Genomic DNA, 25,868 nt, shown 5'->3' on the forward strand with positions numbered 1-25,868 from the left:
CAGGACAAGAGGGAATGGCCTCGAGCTCCGCCAGGGGAGGTTTAGGCTAGACGTTAGGAAAAAATTCTTTACAGAAAGGGTCATTGGGCAGTGGCAGAGGCTGCCCAGGGAGGTGGTTGAGTCACCTTCCCTGGAGGTGTTTAAGGCACGGGTGGATGAGGTGCTGAGGGATATGGTTTAGTGATTGATGGGAACGGTTGGACTCGATGATCCGGTGGGTCTCTTCCAACCTGGTTATTCTGTGATTCTGTGATTCTGTGATCATCAGGGACTTGCTGCATCCAACAATCTCAGATCTTTGCAATTCAGACTACTAGAAATCAGAAGTCTCAAAGGCTACTCAAGAATTACTCTTTTCTACCTGGTTTTAAAACGTACACCTCAGCAATACCGTCCTGAAAAGCAGACAGATAACCACCTGCTGACATGTGACAGAACAAGAAAAACAGTGAGATGGCACGAGGCTTAGCAATGAAATGTTTTGGAAATAGGAAAAGAAAGGGTTTTTAAACAAAGATAATTATCAGAGGAGTTTGACCCTTTCTCTATCCACTGGTTTTCAACCCAGTGTGTACAGCAAAAGCCACCCACTCACAGAACACACAGTTAATGATGCTTTTGAAAAAAACTGCAGTCCCAAAACACACCACAAATATCAGCCACACTGATTATCTCCCTATTGTTGTTATGCAGGAGTTCTGTACAGTTTGAAATAGGTTCACATATTAAGGACAGTTTTAAGCTTTTCCTATCATTAGGCAAACAGTCTTTACACTACCTTTAGTCTTATATTACAAAGAGAAATATAAGAGCAAAAAGCTTTAATTTAACAACAGAAGCCTAGCCAGATGTTCAGCCAGCACCACTAATCCCAGTCTCACTGGTATCTAGAGCAGCACAAAGGACAAGGCTGCTGTGAATGTCACCTGAATCAGCAACAGAGGTCTTGCATTACAGGTTCTGCTCCACAACAGAAGCCAGGCAGAGTCTTTTCCGCTGCCTACTACAAAGACACATTCTCACCAACAGTTATAGGGATGCACCCTTGCTAGAATGACCTAATTAATATTCTAAATAACAAGTAGCTAGAGAAAGTCTACAAACTCTCAACTACATTTTCCCCCTTTTCTGCTGCAAATGAAGTATTTGTAGCCAGTTGCCTGTGTAGAAATTTGCCTGGACATGCAATACCAGCCTGATATTCTGACCCCACCCATACCTTAATAGCCCAGAATAAGGGATGGATTCCTCTTCTATGTTAAGACTAGCATGTTTTGCATTATTATCCCTTCAGAGGGACATGTTTTACAGGCTTATTTATTAAGATATTCTTTATTGTACTATGAAGTGACATTAATATTGCATCGTTTGCATTATTTTTTGCCACTTAATGACAGTCAACACTGCCCACTAATATATGTCTTGACACACTAAATTTACATAAAACTCAAAAAATTTTTTCCTGCAAGTCACTGTTTTGGCTTGTTTTAATTTTGGGTCTTTCCCATAAAAGTGTTCTTCATCTACATACACCTTTAAGTCCTTTCTTTCTACAATTTCCCTTATGCTAACGCCAAAGAATAAAATATTTAAAACTGCAAAAAATTCAACAGTGTTCACTTACAATGTAAGGAAGGAAAAGGGGTGGGGGGCATGGAAATAGGAAAAATAATTTTCTTCAAGTCGGACTATGTATACATAGATAATGAGTTGTGTATTTCACACAGGCATGATCAGGAACTCCTAACAGAATTTACACAGAAAAATCAAGCACCACTAACAACAGGATGACATACTGAAGGCAGACGGAAAGCAAACTAATGAGTTACTACAAGCCAGCTGAGGCATGGGAACTGATCACGTGCACATTATTAGTCTTTCACAAATACAAAGGAGAACATGCACATTTCAAAGTCTAGGCGGCAGAAAAACTGTCTCTGCCATGACAATCGTGACAAGTGAGGAGTACTGGCACACCACTGGACAGGGTCTGGGACCCAGTAAAAAAATATCCTCACTAGAACAGAAATATTATCCACAAAACTAAATAAATTCTTCTATGCTTATGCGCATTATTACATTGTAATCCAAGCTGGTATTTTCCCCTCCCTGTCCCTTTTGCTCCAAATGTATTAAAAAGCAGCCGGTGACCACCACAATCCAGCAGCAGGCCAAAAGCACATGCAGCAGCTCTGTTTCTGGCCATTGCTGGAGTACCATGAAAGACCGGCACATCTGATGTTAAGGAGGTGCAGATGCCTATTTCCCCACCATTAATGACAATTTTCTTATTTCTCCAATCTTCTCATAAGACTTTAAGCATGAATCCTGGCCAAAGACACATCTCAAGCATTTGGCTGGCATTTTGGTAAACTCCAGGAAGGCACATAACATACCTATTAGCGCATATGAGAGGAACTTATTCACGGAGGTGAGGGCCAAACCAGTTATGGGACCCGTAGTGTCTTCCGAACGGATTACTTCCAGGAAAGGCCGAAGAAAGACGTTGGGTTCAATTTCAGACAGCTCTGTTAAAATAAAAATAATTTTAGAGAGAAGTTAAAATAGACTTGATTCATTAGGATTCATTTTCTCTTTAAGAAACTACAGCAAGCTTAGTCTCGGAGGAAATAGGCCTGCAAAGGCTTAGTTTCAGAAGGCAAGATAGCAAGTATCCTCTCTGAAGCTGCAACACCAGAGAGCAGGCACTGGGCTGCTGAGTTGGAGAAAAAACAACTACGGACAACTTCCTACACTTTTCAAGATGATCAATGGAAGCTCTGGGAATGAAAAAGAAACACCGAACAGAACAGCCAGAACTAGGGAAAGTTGCGGGTAGGGGAAAGACAACAAGACAAGGGATCAAGATAAGAGGAGCCTGCCCTGAGGTGGATTTAGGCAAAAAAACATTAAAATGCATGTGAAGGCAACCATCAGGCAGCTAGTACTCAGGCAAAGAAGGGTGCATTAAAAGTAACTTGGGTAATCCTGAGACCAAAAATATTTAAGTACAAACACTTGGCTCGACTTGCGAAAACCTACATTTTATTCCTAATAAAAGTGAACAAGCCTAAGGGCTACTAGTATCACAGGAATACTCGCATTTTTATTCTTGATAATCCAGTATTGCATTTATCTGTCATATGAGCTTCTGAGGTGGGGAGAAAAAAAGCTTGTAATTCCTGAATCCTTAGACAAGCTGCTGTGTTTGTATGTATGAACATAACTCAATTATTTTACTTCAAAAACCCTCCTGATTCTAAGACAAATGAAATTCCATTTTATTATAGTTTCTATCAAAAAGCTTTGAGTATCAAAGCAAAAAGCCCATCAGAAAGCATGTTAACATAACTGACAAATTATGGTGAGGAAGCAAAGGAGGAAAAAATAATATGGATTTTTTTGTTTTAAATAGTTAAGGCCAGGGAGAACAACACTGAAGTGCAACAGTTGTGCTCTTAAAAGCAAAACTAGAATTAAAAGAAAAGGAACTTTGGAAACCATTATATGATCTCTTACCTTTCAGCCACCAGTTCAAATCAGGCCAACACCACTAACTTGCAAGAGGTTAAAAGGAACACGATGATTCAATTTTTTTGGCTTAAGAACAACTCTCCCAACTTGTCAGATAATATCCTGGTGTGACATTACAATTGTGTCATCTCTCAATAGCTCATGGAAATGCAGAGGATTATAAGACAAGCTTTCATCAATGTTTATTTAAGCGTGCTTTATGGAATTCTTGTCTGGTTACAAGCACCTGGACATTAAATACAGTAATATACTAGGGATAAACACTCAAACTCTTCTTCCTCAAAACCGGATCCTGTCTACAGGACAGCACCTAATCAATCCATCATAATCCTGTCAGTTCCTCCAGTCTCCTTCAATCCATTGAACCACAGTATGGAAAAGCTGCACCTTGATTATTAAGGAAAATGGGACGTAAGTAGATGAACTTAGCTGCACAGATGAAATGAAATGATGAAAACAAACTTGCTAGCCAAGGATACATAAGATACCACACTCTCCATTAAAACCTGGGACAACAAATAGATGTTATCTTTATAAAGAGGGGGTTAGTTTTTTTCTTTCAAAATTATGAATCTTTATGTGGTTAAAGATTGGACTTCCCAGAATTCTAACTGAATTCCCCAGCTCACATAGAGATCACAAAATGGCTTGTCATAATTCAGATTTAACTTAGGCACATACTGCTGATAACACAGCAACTCTGACCAGCTTCCCTGATATTCAGAGACCCTAGCTTTTATGGTAACACAGCATTTTGCGTTAAGCTCTCTGAAATAGACTGTGTATGATGTAAACTGTTTCACACTGGATAGATGGTGCTGTGTAACTGAAAAAAAAAATACTAAAAAAGAACAGAGTACTTTTACTGCAATACTTCCCTACTAAAGGACTACTAAAAGATACAAATTTCAGTAAAACACCAATTATATCATTAATTGTTTGCATCTGAGCAGTATTCACTTGATTACTACAATGAGCTCTTCTAACCAGCAGCATTTGCAGGTATTGAGAACTTGCGGGGATCATTACCTCTTGTTCAATAGGAAGACTGAGAGCACAGAAACACACTCATACTGCAGATGCCCTTGCTATATTCTGTCTTGAAGCAGATTACTCTCATTAGCTGAAATATTAGTTCGGTACCTAAAAGTGACACTAAAGCTACTTGGAAATTTTTAACTAAGTAAAAATTTTGCAAACAAGTTAGTAAGTCGAAGTTCAATCCTTTATCTTTATTTCAACTCAGTCCTGTTAACGCTCAGTAAAGTTAGTTCAGAAGTTCTCTCCCCAGAAGTTTTTCACAGCCTAATATACTGAACGTGTGGTGTCCAGAAACAACCTGCCAGTCCTTTCAGATCAATCACTACAACTGCAAGATGCATTCTATGCTAGCTTTTACTGACAGAGCTCAAACTTCATCTAGAGCATAGAACAGTGGAAACTGAATAGCACTCTTTCCATAATCCTTTGGTAAGGTAGGACTATGGTCTTTAACGAAAACTGTTCTGCCCAGCAAGTTAAAACTGCATGAAAGAGACTACATGAAATCTTGATCTTGGCACCTAACAGTAAAAGCCATGCTATGCTTTCCTGAAAACACCCAAGAACCTCAGAAAGGCCAGTAAAATCAATTATAATAATTCCTTTGCCAAAACAAAGGCTATATAAAGTAAATATTAAGTGTTTGGAAGTACATACTTGAACTTTTAGAACGCTTTCAAAAAAAAAAAAAAGCTGTTTTGCTTTTACATCTCTCTGGTTCTCGTGCTGACAGATTCAGGATCAGTCATTCCAAGTGAGAAAACCATGACCAGTGAGAGACTTGCAATTTCCCGACAGAGATGTTTCTCCAAGTATTCTTCCTAGCAAGAGACATTTTTCAGTGTTTGAACTAGAAAACAGAGTATGGTACTCTGCTTAGGTAACTACTTTCTATTCTGGGGGAAAAAAAATCAACAAAACAACCAAAAAAAAAATCCACCCCAAACCCCACCAACTCTGCAAGCACAACCTCAGGTATTATAAGAGGAAAAACTGAACAAGTGTTCATAAAGAGATCAAAATTGCACTAGGGATTCTTTTCACGCAGGTCCCTTCTTCAAAATTCCACAGATGCAAACGAGACCAGCATGTGCACTACACCCAAAAATTCTCAGATAAGCCAAAGCAGTGCATGAAGATCATGAAGAAGGGAACGAATATCTTAAGTAGTGTATTGGAAAGCCATCTCTCCAGGCTGGCCGTTTTAATATGAGGAAGGCATTCCTTTGAGACCACAGTGCTTTCCTTCATTCATCCTATGGATTATTTGCGCTTAGACACACGTGTCTATAAAGATATTTAAACAACTAATTCATGTTTAAGCATCTAATTCCCATTTCAGAAATCCCATCCAGCCATTTTGGCACTTCAGCAAATAAGCCGCATTAGACCTCTGGCATCCCCTCTCTCCTGAAGTACAAGAGCAGGTTCCCCTCAGAAGGGGTTTCTTGTTGTTAGCACACTGTTGGCACATTCCTGATCTAAAATGCTCACATAAGCTGCTTTCTCTGGCAGTTCAACTCTTCACTCCTGAATGACTCTTATCAGGCTCGACTATGCATTCCGAATCAGAGTAAATGAATGAGAAAAAATTGTTTATGACAAGTTATTTCAACATCGCTTGTCCCCAGGACAGGCAACTGCAACCCAAACCACATGACCTGGACTCCTCTCACACAGCAGCTGTTGGCCTTTGACGCGCAGCCTTCAGAAAGGCTGTCTCAGTTGTGTCCCACGCACTTCTCCAATACATATGAGCTCAGACAAGAGCAATGCTTCAAGCATGTGCCGTTATGTTCCCTGCTTACATACTGACTGTACAACGAACAGGCATTATCTTTTCTTCTTAAGGTGAGAGAAAGTTAACAGCGTAACAAAGAAATTTTCAGGACTTCTGCTAGGAGCACAATGAGTTTATGCCACAGAAAACGGAGGTACCAGCAAGTGCCTCCTGGCTCACCCACAAAAATACTTATTGCAAACACTGCCTACCTGACTTTGCACACATTTTACTCTTAGTTCATCCACCAAATAACAAAACATTTTGTTTTTTCACCCAAGTTAAAGAGAACAAAGTTTACAAAAAAAAATGACAAAATTGAACTTGCCTTTTAAAATCATCTACAAGTATTGAGTATCTATATTTTCCTAACTGAAAACTAACTAAGTCCTAACTGCTGGAATAAATTCTGCCTTAATCTCACCTAGGTCAGACTGCAGGGTCACAGGGAAAGGAGAATTTCTGTTGAGTTAGTCCTGTGATTATCTGTTGATTAATTTGGAGATTAACAAATCTAGCAAGCTGAACTACTTGTTCCTCTAAAAATTTGCAGAGCTTGACTTTGCTTTATATGTAGTCAGTTGGGTAATAGCTGTGCCGGTTCTAGGCCCCTTGGCACTACACTTTCAATATTACAATACACTTTCAACACTACAATTTCAGCAGCTCTACAGCTGATAAGTAGAGGAGGCACATTTCACTACTCCAAAAAACAAATTCTCCAGACTGACTGCAACACATGCCACCCTACATCTGCAATGAAAGACATGCCCCGACTTCTTCTAGCTGGGAAGTTTAGTCCAACATTTTACTCCAGGTCACTAACAGACAGTTAACTTAGAGCACCAGGTGTAACAAAGCTAATCTAGAGGATTCACATTCTTTTGTTCCTGAATGTATGTTCCTCTCATGCAGTCTTGGTACAGCCAGGGTTTCAAGTGAGAAGAATACTCTGCCATCTCTCCCTGCAAGACGGTTTCGTTGCTGTTTTGTTCTTGGTTTTCTCTCCAGGTCTAGACTAGCCTGTGCAACACAGTGCAATGCATAGCACATTTCTAGAGATTTTCTTATCCAAAATAAGAACAGGTTGGTACTTATTATACATCCTGACCTAGCAGCTAACATGATCAGAAAAAGCTCTAGTCCTACACTTCGATCAAGGATTGAGTGCACACTCAGTAAGTTTGCAGATAACTCTGAATGGAAGTGTCGATCTGCTTGAGGGGAGGAAGGCTCTACAAAAGGATCTGAACAGGCTGAACTGGTGCATTTAACGTGGCTAAGTGTTAAGTCCTGCACTTGGGCCACACCACCACTACACAACACTACAGGCTTGGGGACAAATAGCTGGAAAGCTGCCTGGTGGAAAAGGACCTCAGGGTGCTGGTCAACATCTGGCTGAGCATAAGCCAACTGCTGGCTGAACATAAGCCAACAGTGTGCCCAGGTGGCCAACAAGTCCAACAACATCTTGGCTTGTGTCAGAAATAGCGTGGCCAGCAGGAGTAGGGAAGTGATTGTGCCCCTGTACTTGGTGTTGGTGTAGTCGCACCTTGAATCCTGTGTTCAGTTTTGGGCCCCTCACTACAAGAACGACATTGAGGTGCTAGAGCGTGTCCAGAGGAGGGCAATGAAGCTGGTGAAGGGTCTGGAGCACAGAGTTTCATGAGGGGTGGCTGAAGGAACTGGGGTTGTGTAGCCTGGAGAAAAGGAGGCTGAGGGGAGATCTTATTGCTTTCTACAAATGCCTGAAAGGAAATTGTAGCAAGGCAGGTGTTGGTCAACTCTCCCAAGTAACAAGCTATAGGACAAGAGGAAATGGCCTCAAGCTGCACCAGGGGAGGGTTAGACCAGATATTAGGAAAACTTCACCGAAAGCATTGTCAAGCATTGGAACAGGCTGCCCAGGACTGCAGCTAAGGCACCATCCCTGGAGGTATTTAAAAAAACATGTGGATGTGGCACTTAGAGACATCGTTTAGTGGTGGGTTAAGGGTTGGACTCCATGATCCTAAAGGTCTTTTCCAACCTAAACAATTCTACAGTTCCTGAAAATAATGATGGCAGTGCCTACTAAACTTTACAAATAAGAGGTCTTCAAAAAGTGTTGCAACCTGACATCCCGTACAGGTTTTCCAAAATATCATTGTCTTATCACAAGCCAAGCTCTTAATAAAAGAAAAGAAACAGATTCTGACAGCTAGGGAGGAGCTGAGGAGCCAGGAGCCTACATCTGTTTCCAGAAAGCATAAATACCGTAAGCTATTTTAAAAAGCTACTGGAACTGTATAACAGCATAGAAGCGCACCATAGGGATGCAGGGAAGCAAGCTTTGTGCACCTCTGAAATCAATACTTCACTATAATAAGTGCTATCAAAAGCTTTACAGAAGTAAACATAGGCCCAAAATTAAGGATATTCAAGTCAATGAAGGACAAGTGAAAATGAATTGCAATACTTTTCAGTATGCCTGTAAAATATACTCTTCAAAGCTAATTCCCTGTGAATTAAAGTGGTCATTCAGGGGCCCCAGCCCACCATATCAACAGAGAAACAGTGCCATTCACAGCCACACTGAATGCAAGGCTAGAATTACAAATGCAGTTTGACAGGGGGAACCCAGAGCTGTCAAGCCTGTTCTGTTTGCCTAATTTCATTACAATGGCTCAAATGCTTTCATTTGTCACACTCCAGCTTCATGCGTTTATCTCCCTTTCATTAAACCTGACTTTAACAAATGACTGTTCCATAACGCCAAGATCTGAAGGGCCCTCAGAGCTGAGATTTTTATTTTGGGGAAGGATGGCAGAATGCATACAGAGGATTTGACTCTCGATATCCTCTGGTCAGACTGGCATAAACTCAACTAAAATACTGTCTCCTACACGAATCATTCACATCTATCAGCAAAGCAGGAGCACAGACATCAGTGCTAGCATTAGCCATCAGGGGTTTCATCTGATGCCATGTTTCAAATTCAGCTGTTCTGACTGCCCACTAAATATCCCTGGGCATTTTTTTCATTGGCAGGTACTTGCTAGAGTATCTTCAGCCAAAATTACACAGAAATCTCCAGTTGTGCCTCTAGTGTTATTTCAAGTGCTTTTCATCCAGCCGTAGTATTCTGTTCCAGAGGGAGTGATATTATAAGAAGTAGAAGATACTCACTTCATTCAGAAGGAAAACAAATGCCATCAACAGAAGTATGGAGCTACACAAATTGCAAGCTTTCATGGTTTCAATCCAGCTGGACTTGAGATACAGATCGAACTACTCACTTCTCCTTGAATATTTAACGCCAGTCATATAGATTGCTGAGTCCAGAAAAACAAATAAGGTGTTTGGGTAACAGCTTACTTCAAAAGGTAAAGTTGTTAATTCTGCCCTTGTTTCCTAGCACTAAGGAGACAGCAGGGATGGAAATAATTGCACCTTGACAATCTTTTTTCTGAGCTGCAGTTGACATGTATTAGTCAGAGGTTATACTCAAAAGACTCCGCTTCCAAACAAGAATAGCCCTTAAAGAGAACTGAGAGGCAATCTGGCATAGCAAGGTTGAAGGTCACCAGGAGAAGACCTTGCTATGGGGAGTATTTCCTTCCACCCTGTGACCTGAATATCTCTGAAAAGACCATGACTGCTCTGATGAAAGGCAACAAATCAATTAACTCTACACAGTAAAAGCCTACCAAACTGCTCTTCCATGAATGTGTTTATTGCCAGTATGAACAGTAATACCCACCTACCTTTAAGTGTAATTTCAGTGCTAATCTATACTTGTTTTCTAGAAACCCTTCCTCCTATGTCACACAGAATCACACAGAATAACCAGGTTGGAAGAGACCCACCGGATCATCGAGTCCAACCGTTCCTATCAAACACTAACCAATGTCCCTCAGCACCTCGTCCACCCGTGCCTTAAACACCTCCAGGGAAGGGGATTCAACCACCTCCCTGGGCAGCCTCTGCCACTGCCCAATGACCCTTTCTGTAAAGAAATTTTTCCTAACGTCCAGCCTAAACCTCCCCTGGTGGAGCTTGAGGCCATTCCCTCTTGTCCTGTCCCCTGTCACTTGGAAGAAGAGGCCAGCACCCTCCTCTCTACAACCTCCTTTCAGGTAGTTGTAGAGAGCAATGAGGTCTCCCCTCAGCCTCCTCTTCTCCAGGCTAAACAACCCCAGCTCTCTCAGCTGCTCCTCATAAGGCCTGTTCTCCAGCCCCCTCACCAGCTTTGTTGCTCTTCTCTGGACTCGTTCCACAGCCTCAACAATGTCGTACCAGGGCTGAGCGCTAGAGCAACACCTGATTATACCAGCACATTGCAGAGAAAGACTAGATCAGGACCCACAGTTTGTAAAGCCACATAAGCAAATTCAGAATTACTTAAATAAATTCTGATCTCTGTTACAGAGCGACTGATTGCTCTCAGGGGAAGGAGATGGAGGAATTGCGGTAGACCTGAGCCTCTGAGAGTTTCTGGAATATACAGCTAGTTTTGTGGCTTTTCCAGACAGATGCAAGCTCTAAACTGTTAGTGCAAACTGTAATGGCACTTAATCCTACTCTGGAAAACTTCACAATAGCTCTAGGAGAACTGATTTGAGATCCTGTCCCCTTCAAAATGTCCCCCCCATGGGCAGAAATTACTTAAGATGAAGTTCTAAACAACTTCCAGGAAAGAGACATCAACCTTCCCATACAACTACAAGGAAAAAATCCTTCAGTAAGGTAAACCGCAATGAGTTTTGCAATGGAAGTTTAACATCTATTCTTAAAAAAATCTCCCATACCAATGGGGTGAGCGAAATGCAGGTAAGCTTCACCTTTTGTCTCTGTTCAGAACCAGCTTAAATTATTTTGAAATACTTCCTAGAAAAAATCACCGCACAGATGGCAACAGCCAGCTCTTGTGATGAACCTGCACCAGCTCCGAACTTCAGAACCCACAGGCACCCCCTCTGATCCAATGACATTCAACTCTAAATGAAATTACTAAACCAAACTAAATCAAAGGAAAAAGCAGTTATCCCATGACAAATTCATCTGCCCTTGACCAAACACTGATAGTTATTGATCTTGCTGCTGTTGTGAATTAGGGCCAGGTTTCCCAAGGTTCCCTCCTAATATGAGCTAGAGAGCACAGCCACTCTAACAAGGCTGGCTAGGCTAAATGAAACCTATGGGGAATTGCATTGCACACTGCCAAGTCCAGAGGATGGACTGATCCGTCCATCTTACTGACAGCACAAGTTTGATGTATGTCAAGTTTAAGCACTGTTTCCTCTTTAAAAGAAATTGGCACATGTCGAAGGAAGAGCAATTAGAGTGTGACACTCTACAGAACTCTATTCAGTCACTGGACTTGCTTCACTATGATATTTTATACATCTTGCATGGTACCAGGCCCAAACTAAGCAGGCAATTTAAAAGCCCAGGAGAAATTAAAACTTCACCCCTGGTATTTTAAAGAACAGTAATTCTCCACAGCTTTGTGTGTCTATCACGCTATGAATAGCTCTCTCATCGCAAATTCACCATGCTGAGAAAAGGAAAGCTTCCCTGTTTCTATGAGGCTGAAGAAAAAGATTACAGTTTTATCATCAATTAGCTGTCTAGATGTTTCTCTGTTCCGTTTACCCCTTCCTCAAGGGAAGCCCAGGAGTGCCAAGGGGAAAAAAATAAGAGGAAACTGAAGAACAACAAATCCCAAACAAGCCAAGACATTTCTTGTGCTGCCAGGGAATCTAAAAAGCATCAGTGAGACAGACAAAATACAAAGAATAAAACGAAGAAAAGCCTAATGGGCCCAAGGGGAAGAAGAATCATTTAATGACAAAAATATCTCAGAGTTTTAATGTACCTAGCTGTTATGATTTACAAAATTCTTCTACCCAACCTGAACCAATCCAGGGGACATTGTGCTTCACCATGTTATTACCAAAAAGTAAAATTACCAACTGCTAATGGCAAAACATATTGCCCAGAGCTCAAGAACCAACATGCTAAGTTACCACAGACACAAAATAAGAGCCTCAGGGAGAGCAGGGTGTGAGACACTGGGGGAATATTAGTTTCAAACCTAAAGGGGTGGAAAGAGAACAGAAGCAAAAGGAAGGAGAGACTGGCCTGGTGGCAGCCAACCCAACTGTTGCCTTAAGACATTGAAATACTAAAAACACTAAACAACAGGGTCGGGGAGGTTCTGCACAGCAATAATTGAAGCAATTTGTAATCCATGTATGCACACACAAGCAGAAATTTGGGCTGCCTCCATTAAAGGCAGCTCAATTCCTAGAATGATGAGAACAAGTGAATTTTATGTTCTTGAGAATGGACTGGAGAAAAGAATTAATTTCTTCATACTGCTATGTGCCAGCGTATCTACTGATATGAGGTGCTGACAGTACATGAAGGGAAGTAGGAGCCTGAGATTTAACATCCATTTACAGTTTTTGCAACTGAATAGATTTATGAATGCAATTCAACTTTAGTGACAACCAAATAGGATGTATCTTAAGATAAGCATCATGGAAATAACACTACATCAGTCTCCAACTTCATTAAATACATTTTATTCTAAGTCCTGTAATCAGGCATCAGCTGCATAATAATAAAATGTCTGTGAAGAGCCAAAATGACGTAAAAATCTATATGAAGAAATAAAGGAATTCCACAGGCTCATAAGAAGTTAGTTGCCTTTATTGCAGCCTGGACAAAGGAATACACAAGCAGTTACTTTCTCTTACCAACTGAGAGCCCAAGCATTACACTTCACTGTATCTGAATATGAATACAGTAATTCAGCTTTCATTAACAAACCCTATTAACGACCAGGGTCAAAGCAACATTTCAAAGGAAAAAGCAAAAGTTTATTAACAGGTAAGAGATGGAAAAGTATTTTTTGATTCCTGTTCTGCCTGTTCCTCCAGACTCACAGGACCTATGTACTTAGCTAAAGAGAAATTATATGCTTTAAGCAGAAAAAAATTCAGGTATATTGAAATGATTCCTCTTCCAAGCAGTAACACTTCTGTGCCATTTGGGGTTCAACACAAACAAGCTGTTTCTCTGGCAAGAGATGATCTTAGTTGGCGAAGTCCATAACCGGCATTCTGAAACTAAAGCTAGGGATGCTTTGGTCAAAAAAATTTGCCAAGAACACTTTTTGCTTACAGCCTATAAGGTTAAATAACATTGATTTTGTTCCACTTCCACTGTCTGAAGAAGCTGATGGGTCAGAAATTAAAGAATTTTACGATTTTTGGATTTCATGCTGTGCTCTACCCAGTTCTATAAGCTTATCCCAGATCTTGATGTGATTTCCATCAGGACACCTAAACAATGCTACAAAACCTACCTATGCTACCATTTCAGAACACACTTAAGTACAGGTAGCCTATGAATGTAACTGTTTTCATGAGGCAACATGATACTCTGAAGCACAAGAGTGAGTCAAAGCTCCCTCTGCAACACCTTTGGCCGATGATCACTTGCAATTCAGGACAGTTTTTCTGCTTATGTGCTTAACATTCCCAAATTAAGTTTTTCATGGCAGAAAAGAGTCTATGTGTATACCGAGAGATCATCTCCTGGGAAGACTGCAGACACCAAATAAAGATCTGGGTACAGTATACTGTGACATTATCAACCCCATGGTTCAGCTCCCTATCTCATCAGCCTTTCTAGAGCAGTCATTTAACCGGTGACAGATAACCGGAGCAGGATGCTTGTATAGCGAGTATGAATAACTCCTTGGCGTACAGGTCACTAGCACTGTACCTTAGAAAGAGAATACTAGCCAAATAGATCTATTTTAGTCTGTGGCCAACATTTTTGATATAATACATGCCCATAACTGTAGATGAGGTGCTGAGGGGCATGGTTTAGTGTTTGATAGGAATGGTTGGACTCGATGATCCGGTGGGTCTCTTCCAACCTTGTGATTCTGTGATTCTAAAGCACTAGAGCACTTCAGCAGCTCAGTTGAGTGATCCTGTCGTAATTTTATAAAGGCCATCACTGACTGCATGCTGTCCCACAAGAGTGATCTAAAAGCAACAGCACAGCACAAAACTTCAACTCACACAGACAAACAGGACTGTTTGTTCAAGCAAGCCCCCGTTTCACACACTTATGTCGGCTTCTTCCCTCCCTCCCTCCTTCCCTTAGGGCACAATGCAGCCCAGCACTCCAACCAAAACACACAACACACTGAACAGGTCAGTGGACACAACTCAGCTTTAACCTCTCACCCCAAGCATTTCTGCTGCTGTGACCTCTGGGATAGAACCATTATACTGCAACAGCGTTTGTTCCCAAGACTTTGTAAAAAGGCAGAGATGGAAGAATTTACTTTTGATTTTCAAACCTAGACCTATGGAATTTGCTCTGACAGTATTTAAGCACATATGCAATAAATTGAGCATGGAATGGTAGCATGGCCCCTCACAGCCCCTGGCTGCTCATCTCTTCATGCTCTTGGACAAGTCACTTCTGCTCTGCTTTAACTGCTTATATGAAAAGGGGGCATAGTTAGCCTTTTTAAGTGCTGTGCCATTAGATTATCTGGAAATAATCTCAAAAAAGCAGCTCACAGTAACAGCAATCTAATAAAAGCTTTCTGCCCCATCATCCCACATTTCCCCAAAACCAAAAGTTAACTAAGACTGCTGGTGAAGGAGACTATTTTTGAAGTTCATATTTAAGTCAATGACACATGACAAGCACTACATAACACAAGTTAAGATCAAGATAATCTTTATAACCTATCACACAGAAAAACAATCCTTTAGTTTGTGAAGTATCAAGGAAATTAAGAGGGACAGCAGAGTCACCTCTAGAAGCAACTTGGCAGTGCTTGGCCACTCAGTCTTGGACATCAGTGCTAACAAACTTCATGGGGAAAAAGAAAGGAACCTAACTTTTAGAGGAGCAAACGAATGAGGGGAGTTAAAAATACATCATTTTCTAAAAAGCAGCAGTTAAACAGCTACTAAATTCTCACAGCCTTTTCAGAATGAAACCAAAGAGCAGGATTTTATTCATCTCTGAGGCCAGTGCTTAAAACCAGAAAGTGACTGTAGGTATCAGAAGGACTTCGAGGGCCCTTCTGAAAACTTGGGATGAAATCCCAAAGCTCTGGGAGAGCAAGGCAAGCACCTGTTTTCCTTAGCAGTTGATTTTTTTTATGCTGCATACTTTACACAGAAGCTGCATTATTCTGGAGAAGCTGCATTCCAGCCAAAAGTGCACAGTTAATGTTTTTTGCAGCCCCCAGCCTCCAGTGATGGATGACCATTTTATAATGAAATACTTTATGCTCAATCAACTTACAAATAACGGATGTTTTACCACACTGAATTAAAAATAATGTTTTTAACAAAAGAAAAAAAAAGGCATAAAAAAAGGCATCAGACGAGAATCAGTGATGAGCAGAAGCAAAAGTTATTCCAGTTAAGGGTGGTTAAAGAAATCCAACCGATATGCTCATTGTGCCTTTTCTTCTGAATAGCACAGGAAAAAACTCTAATCTAGTTTGAAACACAGCAGAATGTCTCTTCATTCTCCTATTATCTCACACATTTAGGAAAGTAGTCTCTTGTAATAGGAATAAACAGAAGGAAGAATGTGGATTTGTAGAGATGCAGTGAACACAAGTAGCAACAAGGGAAACATCAGTTACATATGGTGAAAGACATTTTCTAAAGAAGGGTGGTCAAACACCACAACAGTTCATCTAGAGAAGTTGTGGGAGCTCCATCCCTGCAGGCAATCGGAATTCAGCTGGCTCTAACACTGAACAAAATCTGACTTACAAGTTGGTCCTGCTTTCAGCAGGCGATTGGAGCAGATGACCTCCAGAGGTCTCTTCCTACCTAAATTATTCTAACTCTGACTTGTGCTTACCAGAAACAAAAAAAAGCCTCTGACATTGTACATTAAGAATGCAGCCACTCTAACATTCACTGAGTTTCCCTTCCCAGATCTTCTACTGGTTAGTATCAGCGATAATTAAATACAAAGCAGGAGCTCATTCCAGAACTATCACTAGAAAACATTCATAGTTTTCTAAACTAGACTTCTACACAGAAGCTGCAGACTCACGCTGTGACTGAACTTTAAAGGAAAAAAAACATAACTCAAAACCCACCATATTTTACCAAATCTGAGAACTTCCCAAAAACTAGCAGAAATAGAGCATGTTGCCCTGTCTTCTGTTAAAACAATACAGCATCTGCTGCAAATGTTAAGGTCATCAAACAAACAGCACCTTGGTCCTGAGTCACAGCTTCAGAAGGAGACCAGTTCTCCCAGTCGCACTGCAACCACCTCAAGCTCCACTAAATTCAGAGTTAATTTATGGAGCCTTCATGCTAGTCTTTGAAGCACTGCAGATATTAATCAGACAAAGATTTTTTTAGTCACAAAATCAATTTGCACTCCTTTCCCCCCATTCCTCAGCTGAAGGCTGGCACTCAGTGAATCAGACCAAAGGGAGAATAGGGTTTCCAGCACCTGCTTCAGCTTTCAAGTGTCCAATTGAAACCACTGTGATCTGGCAGCAGGCAGTCTGAAGATCTCATTTTCTTGCTCCATGAAGGACTGAACCACAGTACAAAGAAATGAAGTACAGGAATGATTGAAAAGAGCAGCAGTGGGCGAACAAAACTACAACTTCATTTTGCCAAAGAGAAGCTGCAGCTTAAGACAGTGTGCTACAAAGTACCACATCCCCTCTAAAACTGAGCATCTTATCCATCCTGTTTCACATTGATCACTGTGGGACCCTGAGGGGTCCAGGACAACTCTCCACAGCCACCTTGCCACAGGACACTTCCATATCACCAACTCTTCGTGAGGGCAAATCTATGGCACAGTAGGGACTGCTGATTCCCCACATTCCTTTACACGGGGTTGAGAAGTTACAGGCATGACATCCCACCACTCCAGCAAGTCCCTCAATTTAAAAAACAGGAACACCCCACCAAAAAAAAAAAAAGATAACAAAAATCCAACCCAGCATTCAGGGCTCCCCACATAGAGTTGTCCCCATGGAGAGTTGGCTGCTGCAGAGTTGTCCCTTTCCCATGCTGAGTATGCACTATATTCCACATTTGGGACAACGCTCTTTCAAAGAATGGTGTAAAATACAACTCCATGTTGTCATGTGCTTTGGAAACACCTTATTACTAGGACATTATGGACTAGGGTTGTATATCACATTAACACGGGGATTTTAAATCTGGAGATACAAAATACGCTCCCTGATAGGGAAGTCAGGAAGCAGCCAGCATGTTCATTTCATACAAGCACGCTAATGGGAAGCATCCTTTTTATATAAGGACACACTGATAAGTCAAAAACATAATTCAAGACCTGCTATCCTCATGCAAAGAAATAAAGTCAAGCACACTTATTTTTCATTGTAATAACGATTGTTCTTTTAACAAATGATTGCAAAACTGAAACAAGACTATATCAACAAGCAGATTCCTTCCACAAACAGGAAAGAAATCTTCACTCAGTGCAAGTCTTCTTCCAGACAAAAAAGGCAAACCCTTTAGCCCTAGTTAACACAGAGCATCTGTACCATTTCCCGTAAGAACGTCATTGAAGCCTAGGAGTCAGAATGGCAAAACTCCTAAGATGAATGCAGCTTTACTGAGGCAAGAGCCTTTGCAGCAGAATGGCAGCACTCACAGTAGCTCACAGTAGATGCGCTGCTCTTAGAAACTACAGTCAGCAGTTTAACTTCAGTTTAGGTTTGCCACTAGCAAAGAGCAAAAATGGAGGGGTGCAGAGACTGTATAAAAAGTTTCCAAAAATACAAAGGTCTCAATTGTTCTAAGGAAATTTATTTTAAAAGCCCTCCTACATGCATCACATCAACACCCAACCTTACTTTATCTTATTCTCTTTGCCAATGTGATCATTGAGATCTAATTCTTCTTCCAGCTCTCAAGGATTCCTTGATCACAAAAACTGCTCACTAAAATTTCCCAAAATGCTGGAGTCAGACAACAGAGTAGAGAAAGGGTTAACCCACAGCTGGGAGAAAGTTTCCCTGGAAAATTGGAACACATGCTGTGGCTGTGACTAAATTTCACACTGGTTCTGTTGAGTACAAACATCCACAACTGTGTGCATTTGAGAGAGTCAGAGAAAAAGAAATGCTCCTTATATATTAGCTTCACCTGCTAGGTTCCTTCAAATGAGTAGTGACATGCTCTAGGGAACAGCAGAATCCGTCAGAGTCACTTAATATTTCAAGTAGAGATGAGGTGCCAAAGGGGGTGGGTGGGGAATAACAAATGGAAGGAAGTAGTCCTTCCCTTCCCTGCTCCAATATTTTTTGGAACATACTGGGAAGTCAAGCCTATGGTCTGGAAGAGTTGTTTAAGACTAGATGCATGAGCACAGAAGTCACTTCAGCTGACATTGAAGACATCCACACCATTTGGGCACATAAAAAGAGGAATTGTACAGTGTGAGTAGGGAAAAGCATGTGCATGCGTGCATGCACATGGATGTTAAACATTAACTGGTTACATTTTAAACAGACGACACTTAGTGGGTCAGAGATAACTACACAGTGGAGATTAGGAATTATAAAAATCAATCCGCATAAAACCACGGGAAGGTTCAGATTGGAAGAGGTCTCTGGGGGTCACCTACTCCAACCTCCTGATCATGCAAAGGGCTGTTCTGTGGCTGGGTCAGGTTTCTCAAGGCCTCATTCAGACAAACTTGAAAGTTTCCACGCATGGAAACTGCACTCTCTCTTCCTGTGTCCCAGCATTTAGCTCTCTCTGAAACAAATTTCCCCCTAAGCCCAACATGAATTTCTCCTTTTAGTAATTCATGACTATGGATCTCTTGGCCCCTCTAAGAGGTGGCTGTGTCTTTTCTGTGATCCTTCTTTAGGTAGTGGAAGACTGCAATTAGGTTCCCCCCTCAGGATTTTCCATACTAAACAGACCTACATATTTTTAGAATACTACAGCCATGGGTCTGCACAATAAAGAAAGCGTTTGAAAGCTGTGGACTGCAAGAGGAACAAGCAAAGCAGACTGCAATCCACTTGGGTCAACAATGAAAAGAATACAATATTTCACAACATGGTTGATACAGAAATTTTAATTGGTTAAGCCCACAACAGTTAGAAAACCACTTCAAAAGCTTCAGAAATTATATGCTATGATCTCTTCGGCTTGCTCATAAAGATGGGCATGAGAGGAAAATGACATACTGTTTTCATCCACATTGGTATGAAGACTAGGAAACTGAAAACTGTTCTACTGGAGAGCCAGATCAGTGCCTTACAGATTACTTCAACGTCTGGAGAAAGCCTGTCAGGTTGTATGGACAAAACCAATGTTATGTGTATCTGTAATAAGGGTTTTTAGTCCAACAAAATAATCGTTCTGTTACAGAATGGCAGGAAAGCACTAAAAAAAAAGGAGGAAAGAAAAATATGTACCTTCACTGAAAGGAGAGATCTCAAGAGCGGTTATCAGTGCCAAAAGACAGGCACAGAGGGACTAGCATTTATACTTACCTTCCCTATAATTGGTGAGTTACAGTAGATTATATATACAATAACACTTCTCCTCAAAGCATTTTTCAGACTACGCAGGGAGAAGCAGAAAGCTAGCAGACAAAATACTGCAGTAGAAGAAGACATACAATTACAGTCATCTCCAGGATGCCCAATGCTGCCTTAGGTAGGGACAGAGAACTTCTGTTCTGCTCTTTTCAAAAGTGGATTATTAGTTGTCCACCTTTAAAAAGAAGGCAGGTGGGGAAGACCTTGATTAACTGTAACAGTCTTTACCTGGTTTACTGCATCTATTTCCCAAATGTCCACAAAGTTCTGTTCAGGTACATAAGGTTCATTTTCTAGCCATGTCTCATTGACAGGAACTAGTAAATGCAGGGTGAGTAGATTAGAGTAAATCACTGCTGCAGTTTTCACTATCCATTTCACTACATAAACTAACTCAAAAGGTTAAAAAAGATCCTCAAAGAAAGGTATTAATCACTTGCTCTCACCATGGCTACAAAGAGACTTCCCAGCTGACCTTAAGTACCTACTTTAACACTCCAAATTCTTTTCATTAATAGACACATGGGCTTAAAAAAAAATAAGAAACAACAAACAAAACCAACATCCCCCTCTCCAACAAAACTAACCAAGACTCCAAGTAAACCAGACATGATTCATCAATCCTTAAGTCATATGACATGAAAGCAAAAGTCCTTTGCGAATTTATTTTCTCTAACTGAATTGCAATCAGTTGTTCATTTACATTCTTCTACATACACTGACAGCAACTTGTATGTCCTGCCCCAGCCATCTACTACAGTGCTTACACAAGCCATACACGCTTGCACCAGATCTCTGAATTTCAAAGACTACAAAACCGTAGTTAGCTACAGCCCATAATGCTTTACAGTCCTCTCTGTCTCAGACAAAAAGGGCCACCTAGAGCCTGGCATTGTTCTGCATTGGAAGCTGTTGGATATTGGCTAAAAACTCATACAAAGATTTGTTAAAAAAAGAATAAATTAAAAATTATTTCCACACACCATGCAAAATAAAACTCTTAAAAGAACACCAAGTGCTAATCACAAATTTGATTATAACCAGGACACTGTGGAAGAAGTTCAGATTCAGGAGTGTGGGTGGGTAACGTCCAATAATTCAAAGCATGTTGTTGTGAAGTCCCCATCCCTGGAGATACTCAAAAGCCACCCGGACATGGTCCTGAGCCACCAGCTCTGGGTGGCCCTGCTTGAGCAGGGAAGCTGGACAAGATGGCCTGCAGAGGTCCCTTCCAACATGAGCTATCCTGTGATTCTTACAATTCTACCTTGACAGCCACGCTACTGAACGTTTCATAAGAGCTCTGCTTAAAGACAATCTTGTGACTGATTACCGGGGTTTAGTTTTCTCCTGTGTGTTTCTATCCTTTATATTTACAGAGGGCCACCTGGAAAATGAAACTTCAACAATGCAAAGCCCAAACTATTTTCAATAATTCTAAAATTAATTTATGAAGATCTCATAATTTAAAAGTTTTACTCATGGCTTCCAATGCTTGAGGCCATCAAACCCAGAAACCATCTGGAGAGCTTATTCAGCTGCTCTTTTTAAGGTACCTCATATAATATACCTGGGGGAGGGAGCAAATTACTTAATAGCATATTGGACTCTGCAACCTTTGTTCTTGCACTCATCTGCATGAATGACAACTGGTGTAGCTGCCTAGCAAGACAGACTTGAGAAGAGATTAGAAACTGACATTTAATTCAAGATGTCAGTACTTATTAACTGTGCCATCTAGGAAAGCTTGTGAAGTGTGTTTGATTTGGGCTGTGGTTCTTTTTAATTTCAGAAATTCCAGGCACCAAAGGCAACACTTCCAAGAAGATGAAGTTACCTTAACTTTAAAATGAACTATTCTACTGCATTTTCTTTCTTCCTGCCTTGCTTATAAAGAAGCTGAGTTCTTCAGACTATTAAAATAAAATAAAAATCATGGTTTTAGACTTTGTTCCATTTTAAATCCATTTATTTCAAATGCTATACATCATTTATTAAAAAAATTTACAGGCATCTATTTACTTTACAAAGTCATGAACGCTATTCGGACAGCAAGCAACTAGGACACAACAAAGCACTTTTCACAGACTCACAGAAATCATAACTGTACCCTATTTAAAATAAGTTTCCTTACATTAAGCAACTATCTCAGAAATAATTTGACTAACATACGAACAGCCACCAGGTAAGCTAACAAAAAACTCTCCCTGACTCCTTATTATCAGGCTTTTTAGAGGCCACAGTTGTATAACTTGTTGCACTCTACATTAAAATTATAATTACGTGGAGTAAGTCCTAGCAGTTTCTTAGCTTTTTTGTATGCTTTCAGAGTAACTCAGGAATCCAGAAGGCAAGCGAGTTCAGAGGGTAAGTGGATCCTCCTATACACACTGGAATTTCACTGTCTTTCAAACAAATCATTTGCACTGTCCTGTTGGCTACTGACATTCTGTAGCAGCAGTATGGAGGAGCCTTGGGGTGAGGCTGGGGAGAAGGTACCTCAACGTCAGAGAGGAAAAGATAGGAATGACAGGGATCTACTACTGTTACTCAGTAAAAACCAAAATCTAGATAAAACAACATAAACTGATTTGATAAATCATTAACAGGACAATTACTTTGACAATCTTCTTTTGTATCAGGCAATCTTATTTCAGAAACAATGGCAAGATACAAGAAAAAAACAAATGTACAAGACCAAAGCATACATTTCAGCCAGCTTCATATTTAGCATACTTTGAATTTCCTCAGCTACAACCAGATTTATTCGATCAGAAATTGTATATGGTCTCTGAAGAACTAGTGCATGACCTTGATTCCCTTATGAGAAGTCACAGCTGTATTCCCACATTGACTGATAAAGACAACTGAACAGGCAAGTGGACTCCCATCCCCTCTTTGAAACAAGCCAGACATTTTGAGTCACCTCACTGAAAAATTATTTGCTGCCATCATAATTAAGCATTTCTGGCTTTCTATTACACAGTTCAAAACAAAACAGATCACACTCAGAAGTGCCAGACAAGAAGATACAGAGGTTGTGGAGGCAGAATAGCTGGTTAGAAGAAGTACTGTTAATGAAGCATGGGAGCAGCAGGAAGGAAAAAAAATATCTTGCTGGAAGAACTCATGGTTAACATGACCAACGTGTCAGACTGATACTTTGAGCAACAGATCAGCCCAGAGTCAGCAAGTGGTCAATGGCATCTTTCCCACTGCACAGAAAAACTAGCCTGTTGAACAGTGGTGTGGTAGTACATAAACACATTCCAAATCTCTGCCTAGATGAGCACTGCAACTTGAAATGCGATTTTCGGTTCTTATCAATATTAAAAAGGCCAGCAGGATAAACTGCAAGTCCTCCTTCCACAGAGACAATCCCACTTCAGATCAAGCAGTGTTTAGACATAGGACTCCACTTCTTTTTCCAAAGCTTTAAGTGAAAATTAAAATCTACTAATAAACCATTTCTGAATTCATGTCAGGTACAGCTCAGCAAGCTCTGTCCCTGACACTGGGCTCTGCCATTCCAGCCTGTAGCTCTGGTTTAAAAAAATCTACTCATTTGCATTACGTTTTGGGGAGGATTAATTTGGCCACAACCCAGTTTACTTCCCACTCTGGTAAATACTACTGGTCCGGCCATGTTTGGTCCATATTTTCATCCTTTCTACGTGAGCGAGCCACTGAAAGAATCTTAAAAGAAACTATCTCAAGAAAAGCTTCAGATTTTGTGTTTTTAACTAAAAAGACTAGAAGTGCAAAAAGCAAATAACAGGTATAAATATCTTAAAACCTTTGCATGTAGACCTTAATCTTCCCTTGCCTGCTTTTGCACGGCCTCCTCAGCTCACGTTAAGGATTTTTCTAGGATACACATGGAAACCTGTCCTGCTCACAATGCAGCATCTTGCAGCCTGTCAGCTTCACCAGGCACTGATCAGAAGGAACGGAGATAATTTTCTAAACTCTCACAGTCCTCTGCCTCCAGCATCTAGAAACAACTTTACCTTTGATCTCTCTCCCCTACCAAAATGGGCAAATGTCACCAGGGCTGAGGTCAGGAAGTCATCTCTTCAGAGCTGTATACAGGCACTCCTTGCCCAGACCCGTTTTCTACTCAGCTTCTTTAAACAACCCTTGCTTAATTGAAACCAGTAAATAACCCATCAAAACAATTGCGCAGAGATCTCTATCATGCACATTTGGAAAAAAAAGTCATCTATGTTTCCAAACCGTTGTAACAGGAGCCTCTGTTATTTTGAAATAGAGGGTTGAAGCTCATTAGTTTAGTAATCATAGAATCATAGAATAACCAGGTTGGAAGAGACCCACTGGATCATCAAGTCCAACCATTCCTATCAAATATAATTAACTGTTTTCCTATTCTGCAGTTTGAATGCTTGCAGACGGGATGTTAATTGGCACTCTACATTGGGAGGATCGGAGCAGACAACGAAGAGGATCTGCTGTCTCCTCACAGTACAGCAAGGAAGCTGAGCAATTTCTGCTGTTGAGTGCAGTACATAAATGTATCCACACTTCCCTCATTCTCTTAGTTCTATTTTTTAAGCCTCATTTATGTTGTGGTTACTTCTTGGCACAACTGTGTCCAGCCAGAAAAAAACATTACTACTAATCCAAAAAAGGTAAACTCCATTGAACCATATGATAAGTTTCCCTTGCACTCCTGTTTCTTCCTGGCCTGTCCTGCAATTGTGTCCCAATCTGCCAGCATTAACACAGATACACAGCGGTATTTATTTGATGCCTATTCCACCAAGCTGTATTCACACTAAATCCTCCATGTGTATTTAATAAATCACACTGGTTAGGTGGGCAGGATTAGTTCCAAGTCACCTAATGACTATATCATGAGCTGCAGTATTAAAGGGATTAATATTAATCTTAGCCATTTCAATTCACTGCGAGAGGCCAGTCCCTGCTCCAACAGGAGCCGCAGCAGGCAGTGCAAGAAATGCTAAACAAGAGCACAAAGATTAATGAGGGCTTCTTCATTCTGACTGCGAGTCTTCTCTACCAGGATACAGAGCAGCGAATCCCCAGCAAAGGCAGGCTCATAAATAAACACATAACACCACAAATACTTAGAGCAGCTGAGCCCAGCATAGAGTTGTTTTCACTCGCTATCTGCTTCTCCTGTAACCCACACCTCCAAGCACACTCAGGAATCTGAAAGGCTTGCACAGCGGCTCATTTGTTTTCTTTCACATAAAAGCACACACCTCATTACTCATAATAAATTACTCATTTTAAATGTGTTTGTGGAACTAACAGCTAAAATGAGCTGCGTTCAGAGAAGATGACAGAGCAGCAGGGGAATCTGAAAGGGTAACTCATTGCACTGAGGTTAAAAACGACAGACTCCAGCAGACTTGACCGGCTTTATTCTTGGCAAGAATGATCATTACAAGTAGGAGTAGTTCTTAAAAACAGAGAAAAAGCCCTTTCTACTGTGTTTGTGTTAAACTAAAACATAAAAATGGACTGATACAACTAAACAAACTGATTTTCTGACAGAATGCTGCATTTTGTCATAGCACCAGCAGAGATCCCAAAGTAAGGGTCCTGGCCCCACTTTCATCGATAAACTTTCATCAAACTCCAGAAGTCAGTTGTGGTTGACTGCAGGTCTAGATGTAGCTGAGTGCTGAAAAAGGAGTAGCCTTTTATAACTCACAGTTAATTCAGAGCACCACAGAAGCTACACAAGCCAGTCAAACAGCTGCATCCTGGAGACTAGCTGGGAAAAACATTAGATTGAAAAGGGGAAGTTGAGTCAGCAATATTCCCTGCCTTCACTGAAAAAACTCTAGACCCTCAAAAAAAAAAAAAAGTCAGAGATCAGGTTAATAGTTGGTGACAGGCCCCAGTTTAACAGCTCTG

At 40.8% G+C, this 25,868-nt stretch overlaps 1 protein-coding gene across 6 annotated transcripts in view; it reads right to left on the bottom strand.

The window, feature by feature from the left end:
• The window catches only part of GBF1 (golgi brefeldin A resistant guanine nucleotide exchange factor 1), a 109,108-nt gene that overhangs the window by 44,652 nt on the left and 38,588 nt on the right, over positions 1-25,868 (bottom strand). For all 6 annotated transcript variants that reach the window (XM_069864261.1, XM_069864260.1, XM_069864258.1 and 3 more), the window contains one exon: positions 2,397-2,528. In XM_069864261.1, coding sequence (XP_069720362.1) covers positions 2,397-2,528 — 132 coding nt within the window. The remainder of the gene's footprint in view (positions 1-2,396; positions 2,529-25,868) is intronic.

Source organism: Phaenicophaeus curvirostris, chromosome 9, assembly GCF_032191515.1.
Source record: "Phaenicophaeus curvirostris isolate KB17595 chromosome 9, BPBGC_Pcur_1.0, whole genome shotgun sequence".
Taxonomy (NCBI): Eukaryota; Metazoa; Chordata; class Aves; order Cuculiformes; family Cuculidae; genus Phaenicophaeus; species Phaenicophaeus curvirostris.